The sequence below is a fragment of the Dreissena polymorpha genome, chromosome 1 (genome assembly GCF_020536995.1).
Source record: "Dreissena polymorpha isolate Duluth1 chromosome 1, UMN_Dpol_1.0, whole genome shotgun sequence".
Taxonomy (NCBI): domain Eukaryota; kingdom Metazoa; phylum Mollusca; class Bivalvia; order Myida; family Dreissenidae; genus Dreissena; species Dreissena polymorpha.
Window position 1 is genome coordinate 199,587,196 of NC_068355.1, and position 23,724 is coordinate 199,610,919.

The following is a 23,724-nucleotide window of genomic DNA, read 5'->3' on the forward strand; positions in this document are numbered from 1 at the left end:
TGTTGAGCAGTACACTATCAGCCTCCATTCGAGGCATACAAACTGTTGGACAATACAAGTAACAGCCTCCCTTCAGGGGCATACACCCTATTGGACAGTACCACCATCAGCCTCCTTCAGGGGCATACAAACCTTAGATCAGTACCACCATCAGCCTCCCTTCAGGGGCATACAACCTATTGGACAGTACCACCATCAGCCTCCCTTCCGGGGCATTACAACCTATTGGACGTACCACCATCAGCCTCCCTTCCGGGGCATACAACCTTGGACAGTACCACCATCAGCCTCCCTTCAGGGGCATACAACCTATAGGACCAGTACCACCATCAGCCTCCCTTCAGGGGCATTACAACCTATTGGACAGTACCACCATCAGCCTCCCTTCGGGGCATACAACCTATTGGACAGTACCACCATCAGCCTCCCTTCAGGGGCATTACAACCTATTGGACAGTACCACCATCAGCCTCCTTCAGGGGCATTACAACCTATTGGACAGTACACCATCAGCCTCCCTTCAGGGGCATACAACCTATTGGACAGTACCACCATCAGCCCCTCAGGGGCATACAACCTATTGGACAGTACCATCATCAGCCTCCCTTCCGGGGATACAACATATTGGACAGTACCACCATCAGCCTCCCTTCAGGGGCATACAACCTATTGGACAGTACCACCATCAGCCTCCCTCAGGCATACAAACTATTGGACAGTACAATATCAGCCTCCCTTCCGGGGTATACAACCTTTTGGACAGTACCACCATCAGCCTCCCTTCCGGGGCATACAACCTATTGGACAGTACCACCATCAGCCTCCTTCAGGGGCATACAACCTATTGGACAGTACCACCATCAGCCTCCCTTCGGGGCATACACCTATTGGACAGTACCATCATAGGCCTCCTTCCGGGGCATACAACCTATGGACAGTACCACCATCAGCCCCTTCCGGGGCATACAACCTATTGGACAGTACCACCATCAGCCTCCCTTCCGGGGCATACAACCTATTGGACAGTACCATCATCAGCCTCCCTTCTGGGGCATACAACTATTGGACAGTAACACCATCAGCCTCCTCAGGGGCATACAACCTATGGACAGTACCACCATCAGCCTCCCTTTAGGGGCATACAACCTATTGGACAGTACCACCATCAGCCTCCCTTCCGGGGCATACAACCTAGGACAGTACCACCATCAGCCTCCTTCAGGGGCATACAACCTATTGGACAGTACCACCATCAGCCTCCCTTCCGGGCATACAACCTATTGGACAGTACCACCATCAGCCTCCCTTCAGGGGCATACAACCTATTGGACAGTACCATCATCAGCCTCCCTTCCGGGGCATACAACTATGGACAGTACCACCATCAGCCTCCCTTCCGGGGCATACAACCTATTGGACAGTACCACCATCAGCCTCCCTCAGGGGCATTACACCTATTGGACAGTACCATCATCAGCCTCCCTTCCGGGGCATACAACCTATTGGACAGTACCACCATCAGCCTCCCTTCAGGGGCATACAACTATTGGACAGTACCACCATCAGCCTCCCTTCCGGGGGCATACAACCTATTGGACAGTCCAACCATCAGCCTCCCTTCCGGGGCATACAACCTATTGGACAGTACCACCATCGCCTCTTCAGGGCATACAAACCTATTGGACAGTACCATCATCAGCCTCCCTTCCGGGGCATACAACCTATTGGACAGTACCACCATCAGCCTCCTTCAGGGGCATACAACCTATTGGACAGTTCCACCATCAGCCTCCCTTTAGGGGCATACAACCTATTGGACAGTACCACCATCAGCCTCCCTTCAGGGGCATACAACCTATTGGACAGTACCACCATCAGCCTCCCATCCGGGGCATACAACCTATTGGACAGTACCAGTACCACCATCAGCCTCCCTTCCGGGGCATACAAACCTATTGGACAGTACACCATCAGCCTCCCTTCCGGGGCATACAACTATTGGACAGTACCACCATCAGCCTCCCTTCAGGGGCATACAACCTATTGGACAGTACCACCATCAGCCTCCTTCAGGGGCATACAACCTATTGGACAGTACCACCATCAGCCTCCTTCAGGGGCATACAACCTATTGGACAGTACATCATCAGCCTCCCTTCCGGGGCATACAACCTATTGGACAGTACCACCATCAGCCTCCCTTCAGGGGCATACAACCTATTGGACAGTACCACCATCAGCCTCCCTCAGGGGCATACAACTATGGACAGTACCAAATCAGCCTCCTTCCGGGTATACAACCTTTCGGACAGTACCACCATCAGCCTCCTTCCGGGGCATACAACCTATTGGACAGTACCACCATCAGCCTCCCTTCAGGGGCATACAACTTATTGGACAGTACCACCATCAGCCTCCCTTCCGGGGCATACACCCTATTGGACAGTACCATCATAGGCCTCCTTTCCGGGGCATACAACCTATTGGACAGTACCACCATCAGCCTCCCTTCCGGGGCCAAACCTATTGGACAGTACCACCATCAGCCTCCCTTCAGGGGCATAACAACCTATGGGACAGTACCATCATCAGCCTCCCTTCTGGGGCATACAACCTATTGGACAGTACCACATCAGCCTCCCTTCAGGGGCATACAACTATTGGACAGTACCACCATCAGCCTCCCTTTAGGGGCATACAACCTATGGACAGTACCATCATCAGCCTCCCTTCCGGGGCATACAACCTATTGGACAGTACCACCATCAGCCTCCCTTCAGGGGCATACAACCTATTGGACAGTACCACCATCAGCCTCCCTTCCGGGGCATACAACCTATTGGACAGTACCACCATCAGCCTCCCTTCAGGGGCATACAACCTATTGGACAGTACCACCATCAGCCTCCCTTCCGGGGCATACAACCTATTGGACAGTACCACCATCAGCCTCCCTTCAGGGGCATACAACCTATTGGACAGTACACCATCAGCCTCCTTCAGGGGCATACAACCTATTGGACAGTACCATCATCAGCCTCCCTTCCGGGGCATACAACCTATTGGACAGTACCACCATCAGCCTCCCTTCAGGGGCATACAACCTATTGGACAGTACCACCATCAGCCTCCCTTCCGGGGCATACAAACCTATTGGACAGTCCAACCATCAGCCTCCCTTCCGGGGCATACAACCTATTGGACAGTACCACCATCAGCTCCCTTCGGGGCATACAACCTATTGGACAGTACCCATCAGCCTCCCTTCGGGGCATACAAACATATTGGACAGTACCACCATCAGCCTCCCTTCAGGGGCATACAACCTATTGGACAGTTCCACCATCAGCCTCCCTTTAGGGCATACAACCTATTGGACAATACCACCATCAGCCTCCCTTCAGGGGCATACAACTATTGGGACAGTACCACCATCAGCCTCCATCCGGGGCATACAACCTATTGGACAGTACCACCATCAGCCTCCCTTCCGGGGGCAACACCTATTGGACAGTACCACCATCAGCCTCCCTTCCGGGGCATACAACCTATTGGACAGTACACCATCAGCCTCACTTCAGGGCATACAACCTATTGGACAGTACCACCATCAGCCTCCCTTCAGGGGATACAACCTATTGGACAGTACCTCCATCAGCCTCCTTCAGGGGCATACAACCTATTGGACAGTACCACCATCAGCCTCCCTTCCGGGGCATACAACCTATTGGACAGTACCACCATCAGCCTCCCTTCCGGGGCATACACCCTATTGGACAGTACCACCATCAGCCTCCCTTCCGGGGCATAAAACCTATTGGACAGTACCACCATCAGCCTCCTTCCGGGGCATACAACCATTGGACAGTACCACCATCAGCCTCCCTTCCGGGGCATACAACCTATTGGACAGTACCCATCAGCCTCCCTTCCAGGCATACAATAATATCAGCAGTACATGTTCAAAAATAATTCATCTGAATCATGCACAGATGTGTCAATGCCTTTCTGCTGTGAACACAGGACATGTCTCACCTCATCACTGTCATCAAATATTCCTGTTGACTTCTTGCCTCAAATGTGCCCCTCCAAACAGGTCCTCATCCTCAGACTCTCCAGCCTCGCCAAACAGGTCTGAAACATACCACAATGTCCACCTATAAGTTGTATATTGACCTTCGCGGTAGGAAGATGCAACACCCATCACACTGTCTGTCATAGCGGCAATTTGTGTAAGGCAGGGGTCTCGCGAGTGGGCAAAATGGGCAATTTCTTCGCCAAATTAATCTTTACTTCGCACATTAATTTCAAAATTTCAAAAAACAATACTAAGGAATGATCAAATGGGAAGATGTAACCTAGCACTGGCAATAAATATGGGGCTCATTTACAGGTCAGATTAAGAATCTCTGCTGTAAAATGAGATTTAAATGAATTTTTAATTTAAAACAAATATTTGTAACAAAATATGAATTTGATTTAATGTTGAATTGCTTAAAATTAACAAGGAAGTAAAAAGATTCTGAACATTACTGGCTTGTTACAATTGACGTTTATTTGATACACCTGTTCAGGAAAAAAAGTAATTAAAAGTACAATCATAATCAACAATCAATGAGAAATAAGAAAAATTGTTGGTTTTATACACTTAACATGTCTTAGTGTAATATAAAACAAGTGAAGAGTTTGATTGAAAGCTGAACAGAAACCACTTATCCGTTAAGTTGGCTGCAAAACTATACGTTAACTAAGATCTATGACGCAATGTCCCATTTTCGTGACTTCTCCCTAAATTTTTTAGCCTAGCTATAAAAGTGCATGATGAATGACAACGTGACAGTCAAGACACACGCACACACATACACTGGACCATTGTGACTGATATATCCTTTGAATACTGTTTACCAGAAGGTACCATCTACAAATGTAATCCCAAACATGCCATTTATCTGCTGTTTAATTCATATTTTTGGTTTGAGTGTTAACAATTATTTTCTCACAGTATATTTGTATAAAATATTTTTTTAATGGCCTTCTTATGGAAAGTATGTTTCTTGAAAAACCATTGTATTTACAAAAGATGATATTATTTGATATATTTAAAGCGGGTATATACGATTTTGTCAAATATTTACGAATCTATATAAAATGTGTACAAAACTTATTTTATATATATTTCAATATAAATTAAAATAAAAGTTAAGAAGAACATTTGTCGAAAAATGCGAAATAAGCCAGATATTTTATTCTGAAATTGAAAACGGCTGTACAGCCGAATTCGCCAGCATGGATACCATACATGAACGATGTGAATCTAAACTTAGTTTAACGGTTTATTTGAATTCCTGCAACGATATCTATTCATACGACACACGAACACTAACTCCGATGGAAAATATGTACGTCACAATCGGCTCAGGCGCTAATTTGTCTTTGCTGCATTTTATAAAAATTTGGCTTTAATGTATAATTTTTCTTGACTATTTTGTGTTATTGTAACTTATTTAATCAATATATTACAATTAAACACATATAAAAAATTGTATATACCCGCTTTTAAATTCTAATGTTATTTTAAGGATTGACAAGAAATGATGACTTTTAAAACCTTTTTTTCTGCATGGACTACATCCATAATGACATGACAAATCAGTTGCACTACAGATAAAGGCTAAGCTACTAGTATATATTTCTGAACATTGACAAGTTACTGGTTTCAACTTTATACCTATAAATGGACTGTAAAAGATTAATGTTCTTATGTCTCTAAGTTTCTACATTTTCATCGCCAAATTCTGACTACAGAAAAGATAGAAGGATACTATATTAATTGGAAAAAAAAATCAATTATAAATAATCCTTGCTCTGGAAAAACAGGATTGAATGTTTGCGTGTAAAGTATCATCCCAGCTAAGCCTGTGCAGTTTGCATAGGCTAATCATTGACAACACTTTCTGCTGTGGTGTTTTTTGTTTAAAGGAAGTCTCTTCTTAGCAAAAACCAGAGTGCAGACAGGAAGTGTTGTACCTGTTTAGGCCTGTGGGAACTGCACAGGCTAATCTGGGACGACACTTTACGCACATTCATTAAGCCATGTTTTCCCAAAGCGAGGCTCCAATGTTCATACCTTCCTCCTCAGTCTTAGCTGGTTTTGTCACTTCCTTCTTCTTCTTCTTGTGCTCTAAAAATACAAAACCAGCTCAACTAGTGATACTTTTCAAACTGAACCATGATGTAAAACACTGTTGGATCAGTGGTCTAGTGGTAGGATGTTGGTCTAGAACTCGGAAGGTCTGTTTACATTAAGAGCAGTATTCAGCCACAGCACATTGTCTTGTTTCCCTCACAGCTACCCATGTATTCTCCTGGGTGGAGAAGAGCAAGTGTGGCATTATTTTTTGGTCAGGAAAATCTTGAGGTCTGAAAGGGATTTGAACCAGGAAGATTCCAATTCCTAGACCAGCATCCTACCACTAGGCCACTGTCCCAATAAGTAAATGTGCCGTGGCTGCATATTATGCACAGAGTAAACAGACAACTTATATACCAGTGATCAGGGTGTAAAATGTGCAGATCTACTAAAGATGGCAATATCAATATCAGACTACAAACATAACCTTTAATCTAACAAAAAATGAGTTACAAAAAAACATAAATTAACAAGTATCACTGAAACATACCGTTGTGATTTAACTAAAACAGAAAGTCCTTATGTACCTAGGATGACATATTTTCAGGTTCCAACTGCATATAGATAATAAGGTATTCAACAGTATTTTAGTCTTAGAACAGCAGTCAGTAAGGCTACTCACACTTTACGAGGGTATACTGGTTTGCCATAACTAAGTGTGTATACTTGTGCCAGTAACTAATTGCCCTATATGTATAAGAGGAGATTGGCTATTCATAATTTCATGACCAAACCCCACACAAAAGAAAATTTAATCCAGGATCCTCAGATTTGCAGTAAAGGACATTACTGACCAAATCAATGCACCAATAAGACACATGAATATAATGTGCTTCATAGCATTTCATTCAATGTCAATAATTCAGAACTAGCCTTCAGTCCCTAAAAGGCATGAGCTTGTCTACTGATGTCATATGCGATAACGTTTCCTCTAACAGGTAGCCCATCTCACCTTTCTGTCCTGGTCCCTTCTCTTCATCCCCTGCCCCTGTCCCAGCCTGGGGTGAGGATGGTTTGGGTGGGGCTCCGCCCAGCTTACGTGCCAACTCTGAGGCAAAGTCCAGTGGGGCGGCAGGCACCTGCAGCAAACAAGAAACTAGAGCTTTGTCAAAGACGTGATGTATACCCCCCACATGCAGCATTGACACAGAATATTTTGATGCTATCTTCACAAAACAAGAGAAGCTAATTTATGAATTATTATGCTATTATCATTTATGGCCATTTTGACCTTTGAACTCCTGAATTCTTTCGCATGACACACCGGCCAATGACTGTGAACAAAATTAATTGTACAGAGTCATTTTTAAGTCTCACAATGAATGACATAGTCATGGCCCGAACAAGCTCATTTATGGCCATTTTTGACTTTTGAACTCAAAAAGTGACCTTGACCTTGGAGATATCGACGTAATTCTTTCGCATGACACACTGTCTCATGATGGTGAACAGTTGTACCAAGTTATTTTAATATCTCACAATGAACGACATAGTTATGGCCCGGACAAGCTCAGTTATGGCCATTTGTGACCTTTGAACTCAAAGTGTGGCCTTGACCTTGGAGATATCGACGTTATTCTTTCGCATGTCACACCATCCCATGAAAGTGAACAGTTGTACCAAATCATTTTAAAATCTAACGATAAATGACATAGTTATGGTCCGGACAAACTTTCGGTTTTAAAACGCACTAAGTGACCCCGTGACCTAGTTTTTGACCCAGCATGACCCATATTTGAAAATGACCTAAACATCATCTAGATACAACTTCTGACCAAGTTTGGTGAAGATTTGATTTAATTTTCGAGACAGACAGACAAACATGTATTCATAGAAAATTTTTACTGGTGTCTGATATATGAAAGCATTTAATGGCAACATTTTAATTATGCAAAATTTCAGAATATTAAATGAGTGACTATTGCTTTATTTTACAGGTTTAAGACATGAAACAAGAGCACCGCCTTGCGGGTGCAGACCGCTCATCTATTTTCTTTTTAAAGGTGAAGGGACTCTCATTTTCAATCACAAAGGAGGGAGGGGTGGAGTGAAGAGGGGTGTATAGTGTGGGGGTGTGGACATTTATTATATTATCTTCCAAAAATGCAAAAAAAAAATGCACAAAAAAAAAAAATTGGGGGTGGGGGGGAGGGTGGGGGGTGGGGGGGGGATCTTTGGTGAGATGGTTGGACGGTTAGTTCAAACATAAAATAATAAAAATAAATATTTGTGTTTTTTAACCGTTTCAAAAAAAATAAATTGAGGGGGTGAGGTGGGGGGGTATAGTGTTAGGGTGTGGTGGTAATTTGTGAGATGATCTTAAAAAAAATATTTATAAAAAAAAAAAAAAAGGGGGGGGTGAGGGGGGGGGTATAGTGTGAGGGTTTGAGGGTTTGGTGGTAATTTGTGAGATGATCTTAAAAAAAAAAAAAAATAAAAAAAAAAATTAGGGGGGGGGATTCGGGTGGGGGGGAGGGGGGGTGGGGGGGATTCTTGGGTGCGATGGTTGGAGGGTATTTCAACATAAAATAATCAAAATAAATATTTGTGTTTTTAAACCGTTAAAAAAAAAAATAGGGGGGGGGGGGTATAGTGTGAGGGTGTGGTGGTCATTTGTGAGATGATCTTAAAAAAAATTAAAAAATTGGGGGGGATTCGGGGGGGGAGGGCACGGGGGATGGTTTGGGTGGAGTCTATTGTGGTATGTCAGGTAAGAGTAGTTTTGTCAAAGTATCAATCAAATCTAATCATAAATAAAGAAGTTATGGCAATTTTAGCAAAATTTAATCATTTGACCTTGAGAGTCAAGGTCATTCAAAGGTCAAGGTAAAATTCAACTTGCCAGGTACAGTAACCTCATGATAGCATGAAAGTATTTGAAGTTTGAAAGCAATAGCCTTGATACTTAAGAAGTAAAGTGGATCGAAACACAAAATATAACCATATATTCAAAGTTACTAAGTCAAAAAAGGGCCATAATTCCATAAAAATGATATACAGAGTTATGCCACTTGTCCTTTAACTGTACCCTTATGATAGTTTGCGAGTGTTCCACGTATGAAAGCAATATCTATGATAATTTAGGGGTAAAGTGGAACAAAACACAAAACTTAACAAAATTTTCAATTTTCTAAGTATAAAGGGCCCATAATTCCGTCCAAATGCCAGTCAGAGTTACATAACTTTGCCTGCACAGTCCCCTTATGATAGTTAATAAGTGTTGCAAGTATGAAAGCAATAGCTTTGATAATGTAGGAATAAAGTGGACCTAAATACAAAACTTAACCAAATTTTCAATTTTCTAAGTTTAAAAAGGGCACATAATTCTGTCAAAATGCCAGTCAGAGTTACATTACTTTGCCTGCACAGTCCCCTTATGATAGTTAGTAAGTGTTGCAAGTATGAAAGCAATAGCTTTGATACTTAAGGAATAAAATGGACCTAAACACAAAACTTAACCAAAATTTTCAATTTTCTAAGTATAAAAAGGGCACATAATTCTGTCAAAATGCACGCCAGATTTAACTTACTTTGCCTGCCCAGTCCCCTCATGATAGTAAGTAAGTGTACCAAGTTTGAATGCAATAGCATTGATACTTTCTGAAAAAAGAGGACCTAAACGCAAAACTTAACCAAAATTTTCAATTTTCTAAGTATAAAAGGGCACATAATTCAGTCAAAATGCACGCCAGAGTTATCTTACTTTGCCTGCCCAGTCCCATCATGATAGTTAGTAAGTGTACCAAGTTTGAATGCAATAGCATTGATACTTTCTGAGAAAAGTGGACCTAAACGCAAAACTTAACCGGACGCCGACGCCGACGCCAAGGTGATGACAATAGCTCATAACTTTTTTTTCAAAAAAACGATGAGCTTATAAATAACAGAGCAATATTTGAATTTCCCTTATGAAACATATTATTTTAAGGAATCAAATGGGTCTCATTTTGAATTGATTTGATTTGTTGTATCTGCACTCTACCTGCGTGTTGTGTTCCTCCCCACTCTCCCCCTCGCTGGGTGTAGCCGAGCTGTCCTCAGGCTTGGTCCTCCTCTCAGATGCACCAAACAAATCACCGTCACTGTCTGATTCCTCTGAAGCCTGGAGCAGAGTAATTTTAACATCTGAAATTAATCCGTGGAAATCTATGTTTTTTCATACAACAATTAATAAAGCAAAATACCTATAAGTAAAAATGTTAAAGAACACTTGAAAAATGTCATGTTAAATTAATTAAAATGTATTATAACAGTAATTTTAATCATTTTGTAAATGTAGGTTACATTTTGCGTTTATTTTTCCTGCATAAAAGCACATGAGTAAAAAGTTATAAGAGCTACACAATGTTCATTTTCATGTTGTATTGCTCACAACAATGTTGTGTTTGTTTGTTCATTCAGTTGCAACTTCAAAGCAATTTCATAATTTTAATAATTTTATTTTTTATTACTGTTTGGTTGTTGTTATGTGATAAAAAAATATTTTCTATATTAAAACTTTTCTCTCACGGTAATGTCAGAATTATTGATGACATAAATTACTAATAATAATATCACATTCTGACAAAATATATAAAACGTAAACTGGTCAAGATTTCAACAACGAATGCTAATCTTGATAAAATTGTTACTTATAAACATTTACAACTAGATTTCCAATCTTAAAATCAATCTAAGAGAATAGTCATGTATACGTGATGAGATTGACCTACATCAGCAGGGAACATTGGTTTGGCTGGACGTGACACCGGCACCTCCCCATCTGAGTCTGACTCACTGTCACTGTAGGAATCCTGTGGGACAGACACACAGTGGGCACTTCAATACAGGGACAAACTGATTACAGTCAAACAAAAGCTGATTCATCATGTATATAATGATGACAATCCAATACAAATATTTAATATCATTAATAAATGGTATTTGTAGTGAAAGAAATGTTATTTTATTTTTTAAACAAGAGGGCCATTTGCCCTTAGGCTCTCACCTGAGACCCAAATGAACTAAACTGTTCTAAGAATGTGTACTAAAGAAGATTAAAAGTGGTATATGTAACACAAATATTTCATTTCTAGGCACATTATGAGGACACATTTCCATAACACAAAATATGTCCAACACGAAATGTGTATGTACGTATATTTTACCATTAGATCAAGTTATAACTCAGTTAGCCAGAAGCTGGTTGTATCTCCTTAAAAAGGACTGGATCAATTCTCAAACTTGTCCTTTATATCAGAGAGCACAATTTTCTGACCAAGTTTCATGAAGATTGGACAAAATATGTGACTTTTAGAGTTAAATAAGGTGTTCCTTCTAAGTATAAAGAACAACAGACGTAAACCATTTTCGAACTCATCCAAGATTTGATCTGGACAAATGTTCTGACCAAGTTTCATAAAGATTGGACTATAAATGTAACTATCAGAGAGTTAACGAGGTTTTACTAAAGCCATTTTATTGAAAATTGCCCAGCACCATGATAGAAATGTTTTTCAATGAACCTGAACCATTTTCAAACTGAGAGGAAATATCATTAGAACAAATGTTATGACCAGGACTAAAGGTGATCACAAAAGTTCACCATGTGCATGTTGTGCTCAGGTGAGCTAAATGCCGTATCCACACAAAATGTAACCTGTTGTTTCTTTTTGTCCTCCTCACTTTCTGACTCCTCACTCTCGCTGATCTCCCCGTGGTCCGATTCATCATCATCTGCAAATGGTAACCATAGTAACCATGTTGGGAAGCACAATACAGAGATGATAATGATAGTAACAATACAAGCCAGCATTAAGATGTGGTTACCATGGTAACCAAATAGGTAAGCATGCAGATATGAAAACCATAGTAACCAAATAGGGTGGCATACAAATGTTATTACCATCGTAACCACAAAGAGCGGCATACAGATGTGGTAACTGTATTATCAACACTTGGTAGCACACTGACATGGTGACTATAATATCAAAACAGGGTAAAATACTGATGTGATTATTGATAACAGGACATCATACAGATGTGGTAACCATAGTTATCATACAGTGTAGCATTAGAAAGTGGTATCAATAGTAACCACAAAGTGCAGCATTATGATGTGGGAACCATAATAACAATACAGTGTAGCATTTTATGATGTGGTAACCATAGCAACCATACAGTCTAGCATTATGATGTGGTAGTCATAGTAACCATACAGTGTATCATAAAAAGGTGGTAGCCGTAGTAACCATACAGTGTATCATTATAATGTGGTAACCATGTTAACCATACAGTGTAGCATTATGATGTGGTAACCATAGTAACCATACACTGTAGCATTATGATGTGGTAACCATGTTAACCATACAGTGTAGCATTATGATGTGGTAACCATGTTAACAATACAGTGTAACATTATGATGTGGTAGCCATGTTAACCATACAGTGTAGCATCACGATGTGGTTACCATAGTTACCATGCAATGCAGCATTATGATGTGGTAACCATAAAACCATGGTGTATAATTATGATGTGGTAACCAGAGCAACCATACAGCAAAGCATTATGATGTGATAACCATAGTCACAATACAGTGTAGCATCATTATGTGGTATCCATAGTAACCATACAAAGCAGCATTATTATGTTGTAACCATAGTAACCATACAAAGCAGTATTATTATGTGGTAACCATACAGTGTAGCAACATGATGTGGTAACCATAGCAAACATACAGTGAAGCATTATAATGTGGTAACCATAGTAACTATGTAGGGTAGTATGATGATGTGGTAACCATAGTATACACAGAGGGTAGCACATTGTTGTGGTTATCATAGTAACAACATATGCAGACATAATGATGCATTAATAATTGTAACAACACTGAGTAGCATACAGATGTGGTAACTATAGGAACAATACAGGCTGAAATTTGTAAGACCTCCCATAAAGGCCTATGACAAAAATCTAAGTGATACCTGAGACCTCCCGTAGACCGACATTGTCATCATTGAGGAACTGTGGGGTTCCAATCAGATACGGAAGGGACCTCTCCAGGTATGGGTCCTGAAACAACACCCGATACATGGATTATACAAGCAATATAGACTACATGGTATATAATGGACATATAGGCTACATGGAAGATACAGGCCAAATAGGCTGCATGGAATATACAGGACATATAGGCTACATGGAACAAACAGGCCAACTAGTATACATGGAACATACACAACATATAGTCTGCACTGAACATACAGGACATATAGGCTATATGGAACATACAAGGCCATATGGGATACCAGGCATATACAGGACATAAAGGCTGCGTGGAACAAACAGGACATATATGCTACATGGAACATAGGGGCAATATATGCAACATGGAACAGACATAGGATACATGGAATATAGAAAGACATATAGGCTATATGGAACATACATGCCATACAGGCTACATGGAACATACAAGGCCATATAGGCTACATGGTGCATACAGGACATAATTATAGAATATATGGAACATACATGACATATAGGATACATGGAACATAATGCCATACAGGCTACATATAACATACAAGGCAATATAGGCTACATTAAACACACAGGCCATATAGGAATGTCTATTGAATTTGTTAATCCGGGAGTTATAGTCTTACATCGTTCCTACTGGTTGTTTGAGAGACATTTATAAAATATTGATTACTGAATAGATAATCATACATAATACCAAATAAAGATATTTCAGGACTGATCTTAAAAAAACATCACAAACATAAGGAAGGAGACAGTATAGTCCAGTAATATATACTACTGCATTATGTGCATAATCTGCTAAATATCTTACCCTACTGGTTACTGTTAAATCATTGACATTTGAAATTTCATTATTTTTAAAATTTGTAAATTCATTGATTTCTGATTTTTTAACAAAAATGAGGAATTTGTGCAGGTCATTTACCAGTTGGCTTGTGTTTAATTCGTGGATTGGTCAACCCATTAAAATGAACAAAAATAAATGTTCCATAATAATAATGCCGGTATATATGACTTCCTCTGTGACCTCTGTTCATCCTACCTTGGCCTCAAGTATGGGATCCACCCTGTATGACTCATCCTCCTCAGAGTCTGACTGGTCAATGTTGGTCTCCAGCTTCTCGAAGGCCCTCTCTATCACATCCACACCCAGCCTGATGGCCTCAGACACCTTGGGAACCAGCTCAGCCTCTCTCTGCTCTCGAGTCTTCTCCTGCAGGGGAGACAATCAGTGTAAGACTATAACAACCAGTGTTGGACTATAACAAACAATGTTTGAATAAAACAATAAGTGCTAGACTATAACAACCAGGGAAAGATTTTAACAAGTGTTAAGCTATAAAAACCAGTGTAAAATTACAACAATCAGTTTTAGACTAAAACAACCAGTGTTAGACTATAACAAACCATGTTAGACTTTAACGACCAGTGTAAGCCTATAACAACCAGTGTAAGATTACAACAATCAGTGTAAAACTATAACAACAGTGTAAGACTATTACAACCAGTGTAAGACTATAACAACCAGTGTTGGACTATAAAAACCAGTGTAAGACTATAACAACCAGTGTAAGACTATAACAACCAGTGTAAGACTATAACAACCAGTGTAAGACTATAACAACCAGTGTAAGACTATAACAACCAGTGTAAGATTATAACAACCAGTGTAAGACTATAACAACCAGTGTAAGACTATAACAACCAGTGTAAGATTATAACAACCAGTGTAAGACTATAACAACCAGTGTAAGACTATAACAACCAGTGTTGGACTATAAAAACCAGTGTAAGACTATAAAAACCAGTGTAAGACTATAACAACTAGTGTTGGACTATAAAAACCAGTGTTAGACTATAACAAGAGGGCCATGATGGCCCTGAATCGCTCACCTGACTCATTAAGATCAGATGAAAACTATGACCTCTATTGTCTACACAATGTTTTTCGATGATTTGACCTAGTGACCTAGTTCCTGACTCTAGATGACCCAAATACAATCCCAATCCAGATTTCATCAAGATAAACATTCTGACCACAGTTCATAAATATTGGATGAAAACTGTGACCTCTATTGTCAACACAAGGTTTTTCTATTTATTTGAACTAGATTTTTACCCCAGATGACCCAAATACAATCCCATCCAGATTTCATCAAGAATTCTGACCAAATTTCATAAAGGTTGGATGAAAACTGTGATCTCTAATGTCTACACAAGGTTTTTCTATTATTTGACCTAGTGACCTAGTTTTTGACCCCAGATGACCCAAATAAAATCCCAACCCAGATTTCATCAAGATAAACATTCTGACCAAATTTCATAAAGATTGGATGAAAACTGTGACCTCTATTGTCTACAGAAGGTTGTTCTATTATTTGACCTAGTGACCTTGTTTTTGACCCCAGATGACCCAAATACAATCCCAAACCGGATTTCATCAAGATAAACATTTTGACCAAATTTCATCAAGATTGGATGCAAACTGTGACCTCTACTGTCTACACAAACAAATTGTTGACGGACGGACGCACAGACACACGCAGGCACGCACAACGGACGCCGGACATCACACGATCACATAAGCTCACCGTGTCACTTCATGACAGGTGACCTTAAAATATGTGTCGGAGATAAACATGAACAGTTGTGGTTAAAATCCCACAGAAACAAGGGCTGTTTGTAAAACATGCATGCCCCCCTATATGGGCTATAAGTTGTAGTAGCAGCCATTGTGTGAATACGTTTTTTGTCACTGTGAATGGTGGTGGTGGTGGTGGTGGTGTAGTAGTAGTAGTAGTAGTAGTAGTAGTAGTAGTAGTAGTAGTTGTAGTAGTAGTAGTAGTAGTAGTAGTAGTAGTAGTAGTAGTAGTAGTAGTAGTAGTAGAAGTAGTAGTAGTAGAAGTAGTAGTAGAAGTAGTAGTAGTAGTAGTAGTAGTAGTAGTAGTGGTAGTAGTAGTAGTAGTAGTAGTAGTAGTAGTAGTGGTAAAAGTAGTAGTAGTAGTGGCAGTAGTAGTAGAAGTAGTAATAGTAGACGTGGTGGTGGTGGTGGTGGTGGTGGTGGTGGTGGTGGTGGTGGTGGTGGTGGTGGTGGTGGTGGTGGTGGTGGTGGTGGTAGTAGTACTAGTAGTAGTAGTAGTAGTAGTAGTAGTAGTAGTAGTAGTAGTAGTAGTAGTAGTAGTAGTAGTAGTAGTAGTAGTAGTAGTAGAAGTAGTAGTAGTAGTAGTAGTAGTAGTAGTAGTAGTAGTAGTGGTAGTAGTAGTAGAAGTAGTAGTAGTAGTAGTAGTAGTAGTAGTAGTAGTAGAAGTAGCAGTAGTAGTAGTAGTAGTAGTAGTAGTAGTAGTAGTAGTAGTAGCAGTAGCAGTAGCAGTAGCAGCATTACAAGACCAATACTTAAGAATGATCAAATGGGAAAAGGTAACATAGCACCAGCAGTAAATATGGGGCTCATTTACAGGTCAGATTTGGAATCTCTGCTGTAAAATGAGATTTTGAATGAATTAAAGGGAGGCAAATCTGTAATAAAAAGAACATGCATAAACCGTAGTTGTTTCCCTTGTTTGAACCATGCTAAATCCTTACAAGTTTGGAAAGAATTGGATGAAAAATTTGGACTTTATTGCATAAACACCATTTTCTCAATTCAAGGGGAGGTAATTCTGTACTTCATGGACCAATAATGCTCATTTTTTGTAGGGTTCGTGTCCTCATTGATATAAAGACACTGTGCAAATTTGGAAAGGATCGGACAAAAAATGTGGAAGATTTTTGAAAGTTTTCACAAAATAGGCAAAAACGAATAAACATGCAAAGTTCAACGAGCTCCTGCTGCCATGTTTTTTGACGAATCAAATTTCTTTGAACAACTTTTTCAGGGGAGCCCTCAAAGGTCATCCCTGTGAAATTTTTTGAAAATCTGATGAGCGGTTTCTGACAAGAAGATTTTTTAAGGTTTTTACCATATATGGTCATGGCGGCCATCTTGGTTATGCGATCAAATTTTTTTTAACAATTCTTTTGTCCCATGACCTAGGGATGCTCCACATGAAATTTAGTTGAAATTGGCTCAATGGTTTAGTAGAAGAAGATGTTTACAAATTGTTTACGGACGGACGGACGGACGGACGGACGGACGGACGCCGGACGCTGAGTGATCACAATAGCTCACCTCGAGCTATCGCTCAGGTGAGCTAAAAACCAGTGTAAGACTATAAAAACCAGTGTAAGACTATAACAACCAGTGTTGGACTATAAAAACCAGTGTTAGACTATAAAAACCAGTGTTAGACTATAAAAACCAGTGTTACACTGTAACAATCAGTGTTATAATATAACAATCAGTATAAGACTACAACAACCAGTGTTCGACTATAACAACCAGTGTAAGATTATAACAACCAGTGTAAGACTATAACAACCAGTGTAAGAGTATAACAACCAGTGTTGGACTATAACAACCAGTGTAAGACTATAACAACCAGTGTAAGATTATAACAACCAGTGTTAGACTAAAACAACCAGTGTAAGACTATAACAACCAGTGTAAGATTATAACAACCAGTGTAAGATTATAACAACCAGTGTAAGACTATAACAACCAGTGTAAGACTATAACAACTAGTGTTGGACTATAAAAACCAGTGTTAGACTATAAAAACCAGTGTTAGACTATAAAACCAGTGTTACACTGTAACAATCAGTGTTAGAATATAACAATCAGTAATAGACTATAACAACCAGTGTAAGACTATAACAACCAGTGTAAGATTATAACAACCAGTGTTAGATTATAACAACCAGTGTTGGACTATAAAAACCAGTGTTAGACTATAAAAACCAGTGTTAGACTATAAAAACCAGTGTTACACTTTAACAACCAGTGTTGGTCTATAACAACCAGTGTAAGATTATAACAACCAGTGTAAGACTATAAAAAACAGTGTTAGACTATAAAAACCAGTGTAAAACTATAAAAACCAGTGTTAGACTATAAAAACCAGTGTTACACTGTAACAATCAGTGTTAGAATATAACAATCAGTATAAGACTATAACAACCAGCATTAGACTAAAACAACCCATGTTTGACTATATTAACCAGTGTTTAGACTATACCAAACAGACTATATCAACCAGTTTTAGATTATCACAACCAGTGTCAGACTATAACAACCAGTGCTAGACGAAAACAACATTTTTTAGACTATTACTACCAGTGTAAGACTATAACAACCAGTGCTAGACGATAACAACATTTGTTAGACTATAACTACCAGTGTTAGACTATAACACCCAGTGTTAGACTATAACATGTCTGTATTAAAAACTATTCAACTATGTTCAGTCTAAAACAAATATGTAAAAATTGAACACCACTAGAGACGTCACAATAATTGTTCACATAATGATGTGGACCCAACATACATTCTATTAAGCTATTTCCTACTTGTAGTTGTTGGTACACCAACCTGGTTCTCCAGCTATTTCCTACACGTAGATGTTGGTACACCCACCTGGTTCTCCAGCTATTTCCTTCATGTAGTTGTTGGTACACCCACCTGGTTCATTCTATTAAACTATTTCCTACATGTAGTTGTTGGTACACCTGACTGGTACTCCAGCTATTTCCTACATGCAGTTCTTGGAGCACCCACCTGGTTCATTCTATTAAGCTATTTCGTGCATGTAGTTGTTGGTACACCCACCTAGTTCTCCAGCTATTTCCTACTACATATAGTTGTTGGTACACCAACCTGGTTCTCCAGCTATTTCCTACTACATATAGTTGTCGGTACACCTACCTGGTTCTCCAGCTATTTCCTACTACATATAGTTGTCGGTACACCCACCTGGTTCTCCAGCTATTTCCTACTACATATAGTTGTCGGTACACCTACCTGGTTCTCCAGCTATTTCCTACTACATATAGTTGTCGGTACACCCACCTGGCTCTCCTGTTTCTTCTCCTCTGGCTGAGTCTCTACCTGGTCACTCTCATCTTCATACACACGCTGAAATGTTTTGAACATTGCAAGTACATCAGTAAAATAGCTTTTTTGCAACGTTAATTAAAAAGCTTACTTTTTTTATTTCAAACTTTGTGAAATAAAATTATTTCACACTGGTCTCGTTTCTATATACAGGTACGCACATTGAGTTTTAATTGAAACCTGAAACTACAACGTACTTAACTAAAACTAGAAAATGCATGCTACAAGTGGTGACAAACATTCCAATAAAGGAAACACTTACATTTTCCACAAACTGGGTATTGGCCAACATCATGAACTCATTGAACACATTGTTCACCCGTACAGTGGTCAGCTGAAATAGAGGATCCACAACAACATGTAACAGGATTGTCTGCCTGCCTGCCTGTCTGTCTGTCTTTCTGTCTAATAACCAGTCTAATAATGTAACAGTTGTTAGTTCTATTGTTCTGTCTGTCTGTCTGTCTGTAATTTTTACCACTAAATGTAAGTACACATTTTATGTTCTTTTACATTTTACAAACATGAAGAAAATGTTTTTTATGATTATCTTTGAACAAAGTCAATTTTACTTGAGACAAAATACTGCATAGTGGCATAGGTTGTTAGTGAGGGTAATTGAACATGTCAGAAAAAAGTATTGTTTGTTTATAATCAGTTTCAAACTATACAATTTATTTACACAGATAACACATGCTAATGCCATCAGAATTTTTTACTTTAGAGACATGCACTAGGTTCTCTACCTCCTTTTCATCATAATTTCTTACATTGGAGTCATGCACTAGGTTCTCTACCTCCTTGAAGTTCTTACCTTTGATTTATGCACTAGGTTCTCTACCTCATTGAAGTTCTTACCTTGGAGTCATGCACTAGGTTGTCTACCTCCTTCAAGTTCTTACCTTGGAGTTAAGCACTAGGTTCTCTACCTTCTTGAAGTTCTTACTTTGGAGTCATGAACTAGGTTCTCTACCTCCTTGAAGTTCTTACCTTGGAGTCATGCGCTACGTTCTCTACCTCCTTGAAGTTCTTACCTTGGAGTTAAGCACTAGGTTCTTTACCTCCCTTACCTTGAAGTTATGCACTATGTTCATTACCGCCTTGAAGTTCTTACCTTGGAGTTATGCACTAGGTTCTCTACCTCCCTTACCTTGGAGTTATATGCACTAGGTTCTCTACCTCCTTGAAGTTCTTACCTTGGAGTTATGCACTAGGTTCTCTACCTCCCTTACCTTGGAGCTATGCACTAGGTTCTCTAACTCCCTTACCTTGGAGTTATGTACTAGGTTCTCTACCTCCCTTACCTTGGAGTTATGCACTAGGTTCTCTACCTCCCTTACCTTGGAGTCATGCACTAGGTTCTCTACCTCCTTTTCATCGTACGTTCTTACCTTGGAGTCAGCACTAGATTTCCCCTCCTTGAAGTTCTTACTTTGGAGTCATGCACTAGGTTCTCTACCTCCCTTTCCTTGGAGTCATGCACTAGGTTCTCTACCTTCTTTTCATCGTAAGTTCTTACTTTGGAGTCAGCACTAGATTGTCCCCTCCTTGAAGTTCTTACTTTGGAGTCATGCACTAGGTTCTCTACCTCCTTGAAGTTCTTACCTTGAAGTCATGCACTAGGTTCTCTACCTCCTTTTCATCGTACGTTATTACCTTGGAGTCAGCACTAGATTTCCCCTCCTTGAAGTTCTTACTTTGGAGTCATGCACTAGGTTCTCTACCTCCCTTTCCTTGGAGTCATGCACTAGGTTCTCTACCTCCTTTTCATCGTAAGTTCTTACCTTGGAGTCAGCACTAGATTGTCCCCTCCTTGAAGTTCTTACCTTGGAGTCATGCACTAGGTTCTCTACCGCCTTGAAGTTCTTACCTTGGAGTCATGAACCAAGTTCTCCACCTCCTTTTCAATCTCATGTGTTCTTGATATCAGCTTTTGGGAAAACTCTTGCAGGTACAACAACAACTGAAATATGAATGTTGTTTCAAACATTGACATGCATGGTGTCTTTAAGTCTATATAAATCATTTGACCCCCATTGGGTGTGGCGAATAATGACATCAGGGGCATGTTTTGAACAAACTTAACAAAAGACCATTATGAGATGTTACCTGACAAAAAACAAACCTGTGCCCTGTGCAGTTTCAGAGGGGAAGATTTTTAAAGATTGCTCTATGAAAAAGAAAAAAAAACTGCATGGTCAGTTATGACCGCATGAGGGGCATGATTTTCACAAACTTGGAAGAGAACCATCATACAATTTTACATCCCAAAGACCAAACCTCTCAGGCTTGTGGTCATAAATAATGTTGATGTTTTTCTTCAAAAAAACTATCAATTCAAGAGTACTTGCAAAACATCAAATCAATTACAAATCCAAAATGTCTGTTTGAAATATAGTACACTACGCTCACAGATCAGTTTCTAACAAAAATTTCTTTACTGAATGTTAGGCAAACTTATTATTTTATTTAATGCTTTCCGGTGGTTTATAGAGAAATATCAGTGAATTAAAACTGATAATTTCACTGTTTCAAACAGTGAAAATTATCAGTGAGAATTATCGATAATTTTCATTGTTTACTGTGAAATGACGTCATTTTTTGACGAAATGACGTCATTATCCCAGCAAAATTCTTTAGTTAAACTCTAAAACAATGTATATAAACTGTGAAAAATGCATTAAATAAAAAGAAAATTTGTTGGATTCGGTGGATTATCGATTTTAATTCACTCTTGATCATAGAAAATATATATTTTCTATGATCACTCGTGAATTAAAATCGATAATCCACCGGATCCAACAAATATCCTCTATATTATTGTGCTTGATACAATGCAAGCAATATAGTAAAAAACAACTACGGTCTTATAAAAGATTTTTGAAGTCATTTTGACCCCAGGGGCATGATTTAAACATATTGAGTGGTTGACCGATATACATACAAAGTTACACAAAAAACATAAAACCCCTTACCCTTTTGGTTTTATTGTATTTAAAATATATGTTTAGCTGAGACCTACATATGCAATGGACTGGTACAATTTGAACAACTTGGAAAGAAGGTCACAAAATATCATCAGTGTGAAGTTTCATAAAACTCTGTCAATGGGTGGAGAAGGAGAAGTTGTAGGAATAGAGGGTTAATGCACACACAGCCAAAATGCTCACCATAAACACTATGTTTTCAGATGAGTTAAAAAATGCATGGGACATTAGGATGATTAATCATGTTATATTAAAGCAAAATACATCAATTGAAATTTAAGGTACTGAAACGAATGCTTTTTATAAACTTTTATCAACAGTGACTAGAATAGCATGTAATCTACCTACATGCAAACTGTTATAAAAAGCTTTCTTATCTTTAGTTAATTGGATATTTTACACGAATGTCAATAATTACATGTTAGAGTAGGTACCAAGTATTGCTTGAAGTAAGGAAAGAGATAATGATTTCCTGAAAATGTTCAGTTTCCTGTTTTTGTGTATTTTGATTACCAGCTTGAAGATTCAATCACTATTAAATGGCAATTTTGAAAAATGAAACTGCTAACATAGCTACCAAATATACCTGTGTTTCTTGGTGAATTAAGACCCAATTGTGTTTTTAAAAGTAATATTTCACTTACCACATTAAAGCAATATTGTATATACCTATCATATATACCATATATATATGAGACATAGAAGTACATGGCAAATCTTAAACTAAAATCAGACTAACTGATCCTTTATTGTTACACAACCATAGTGTCTGACCCGCATGCAATTATGCACTGATGAAAATCACAAAATATTCTTGGGTCTCCTGCCCTTAGTACAACATGTTACTACCAGAGCAGTATTACCCCTGCGTCTCCTGCCTTTAGTACAACATGTAACTCTCTAAGCAGTGTTACCCGTGCATCTCATGCCCTTTGTACAACATGTATCTTTAAAAGCAGTGTTTTCCCTGCATCTCCTGCCCTTAGTACAACATGTTACTCTCAAAGCAGTGTTACCCCTGCATCTCCTGCCATTAGTACAACATGTTACTCTCAAAGCAGTGTTACCCCTGCATCTCCTGCCTTAAGTACAACATGTAACTCTAAAAGCAGTATTACCCCTGCATCTCCTGCCCTAAGTACAACATGTAACTCTTCAAGCAGTGTTACCCCTGCATCTCCTGCCCTTAGTACAACATGTAACTCTACAAGCAGTGTTACCCCTGCATCTCCTGCTCTTAGTACAACATGTAACTCTACAAGCAGTGTTACCCCTGCTTCTCCTGCCCTTAGTACAACATGTAACTCTAAAAGCAGTGTTACCCCTGCATCTCCTGCCTTTAATACAACATGTAACTCTCAAAGCATTGTTGCCCCTGCATATCCTGCTCTTAGTACAACATGTAACTCTAAAAGCAGTGTTACCCCTGCATCTCCTGCCCTTAGTACAACATCTAACTCTCAAAGCAGTGTTACCCCTGCATCTCCTGCCTTTAGTACAACATGTAACTCTCAAAGCAGTGTTACCCCTGCAT

General features: G+C 39.4%; 1 protein-coding gene across 1 annotated transcript in view; it reads right to left on the minus strand.

Annotated features, from left to right (window-relative positions):
* Positions 1-4,032: 4,032 nt before the first annotated feature.
* The window catches only part of LOC127864578 (WASH complex subunit 2-like), a 28,686-nt gene continuing 8,994 nt past the window's right edge, over positions 4,033-23,724 (minus strand). The window contains exons 3-13 of the mRNA XM_052404317.1: positions 21,074-21,166; positions 19,466-19,537; positions 19,159-19,224; positions 14,257-14,427; positions 13,154-13,241; positions 11,829-11,905; positions 10,903-10,983; positions 10,173-10,292; positions 7,143-7,269; positions 6,128-6,181; positions 4,033-4,134 (exon numbers count right to left, since the gene is read on the minus strand). Of these exons, the coding sequence (XP_052260277.1) occupies positions 4,049-4,134; positions 6,128-6,181; positions 7,143-7,269; positions 10,173-10,292; positions 10,903-10,983; positions 11,829-11,905; positions 13,154-13,241; positions 14,257-14,427; positions 19,159-19,224; positions 19,466-19,537; positions 21,074-21,166 (1,035 nt within the window). The 3' untranslated portion in view covers positions 4,033-4,048. The remainder of the gene's footprint in view (positions 4,135-6,127; positions 6,182-7,142; positions 7,270-10,172; positions 10,293-10,902; positions 10,984-11,828; positions 11,906-13,153; positions 13,242-14,256; positions 14,428-19,158; positions 19,225-19,465; positions 19,538-21,073; positions 21,167-23,724) is intronic.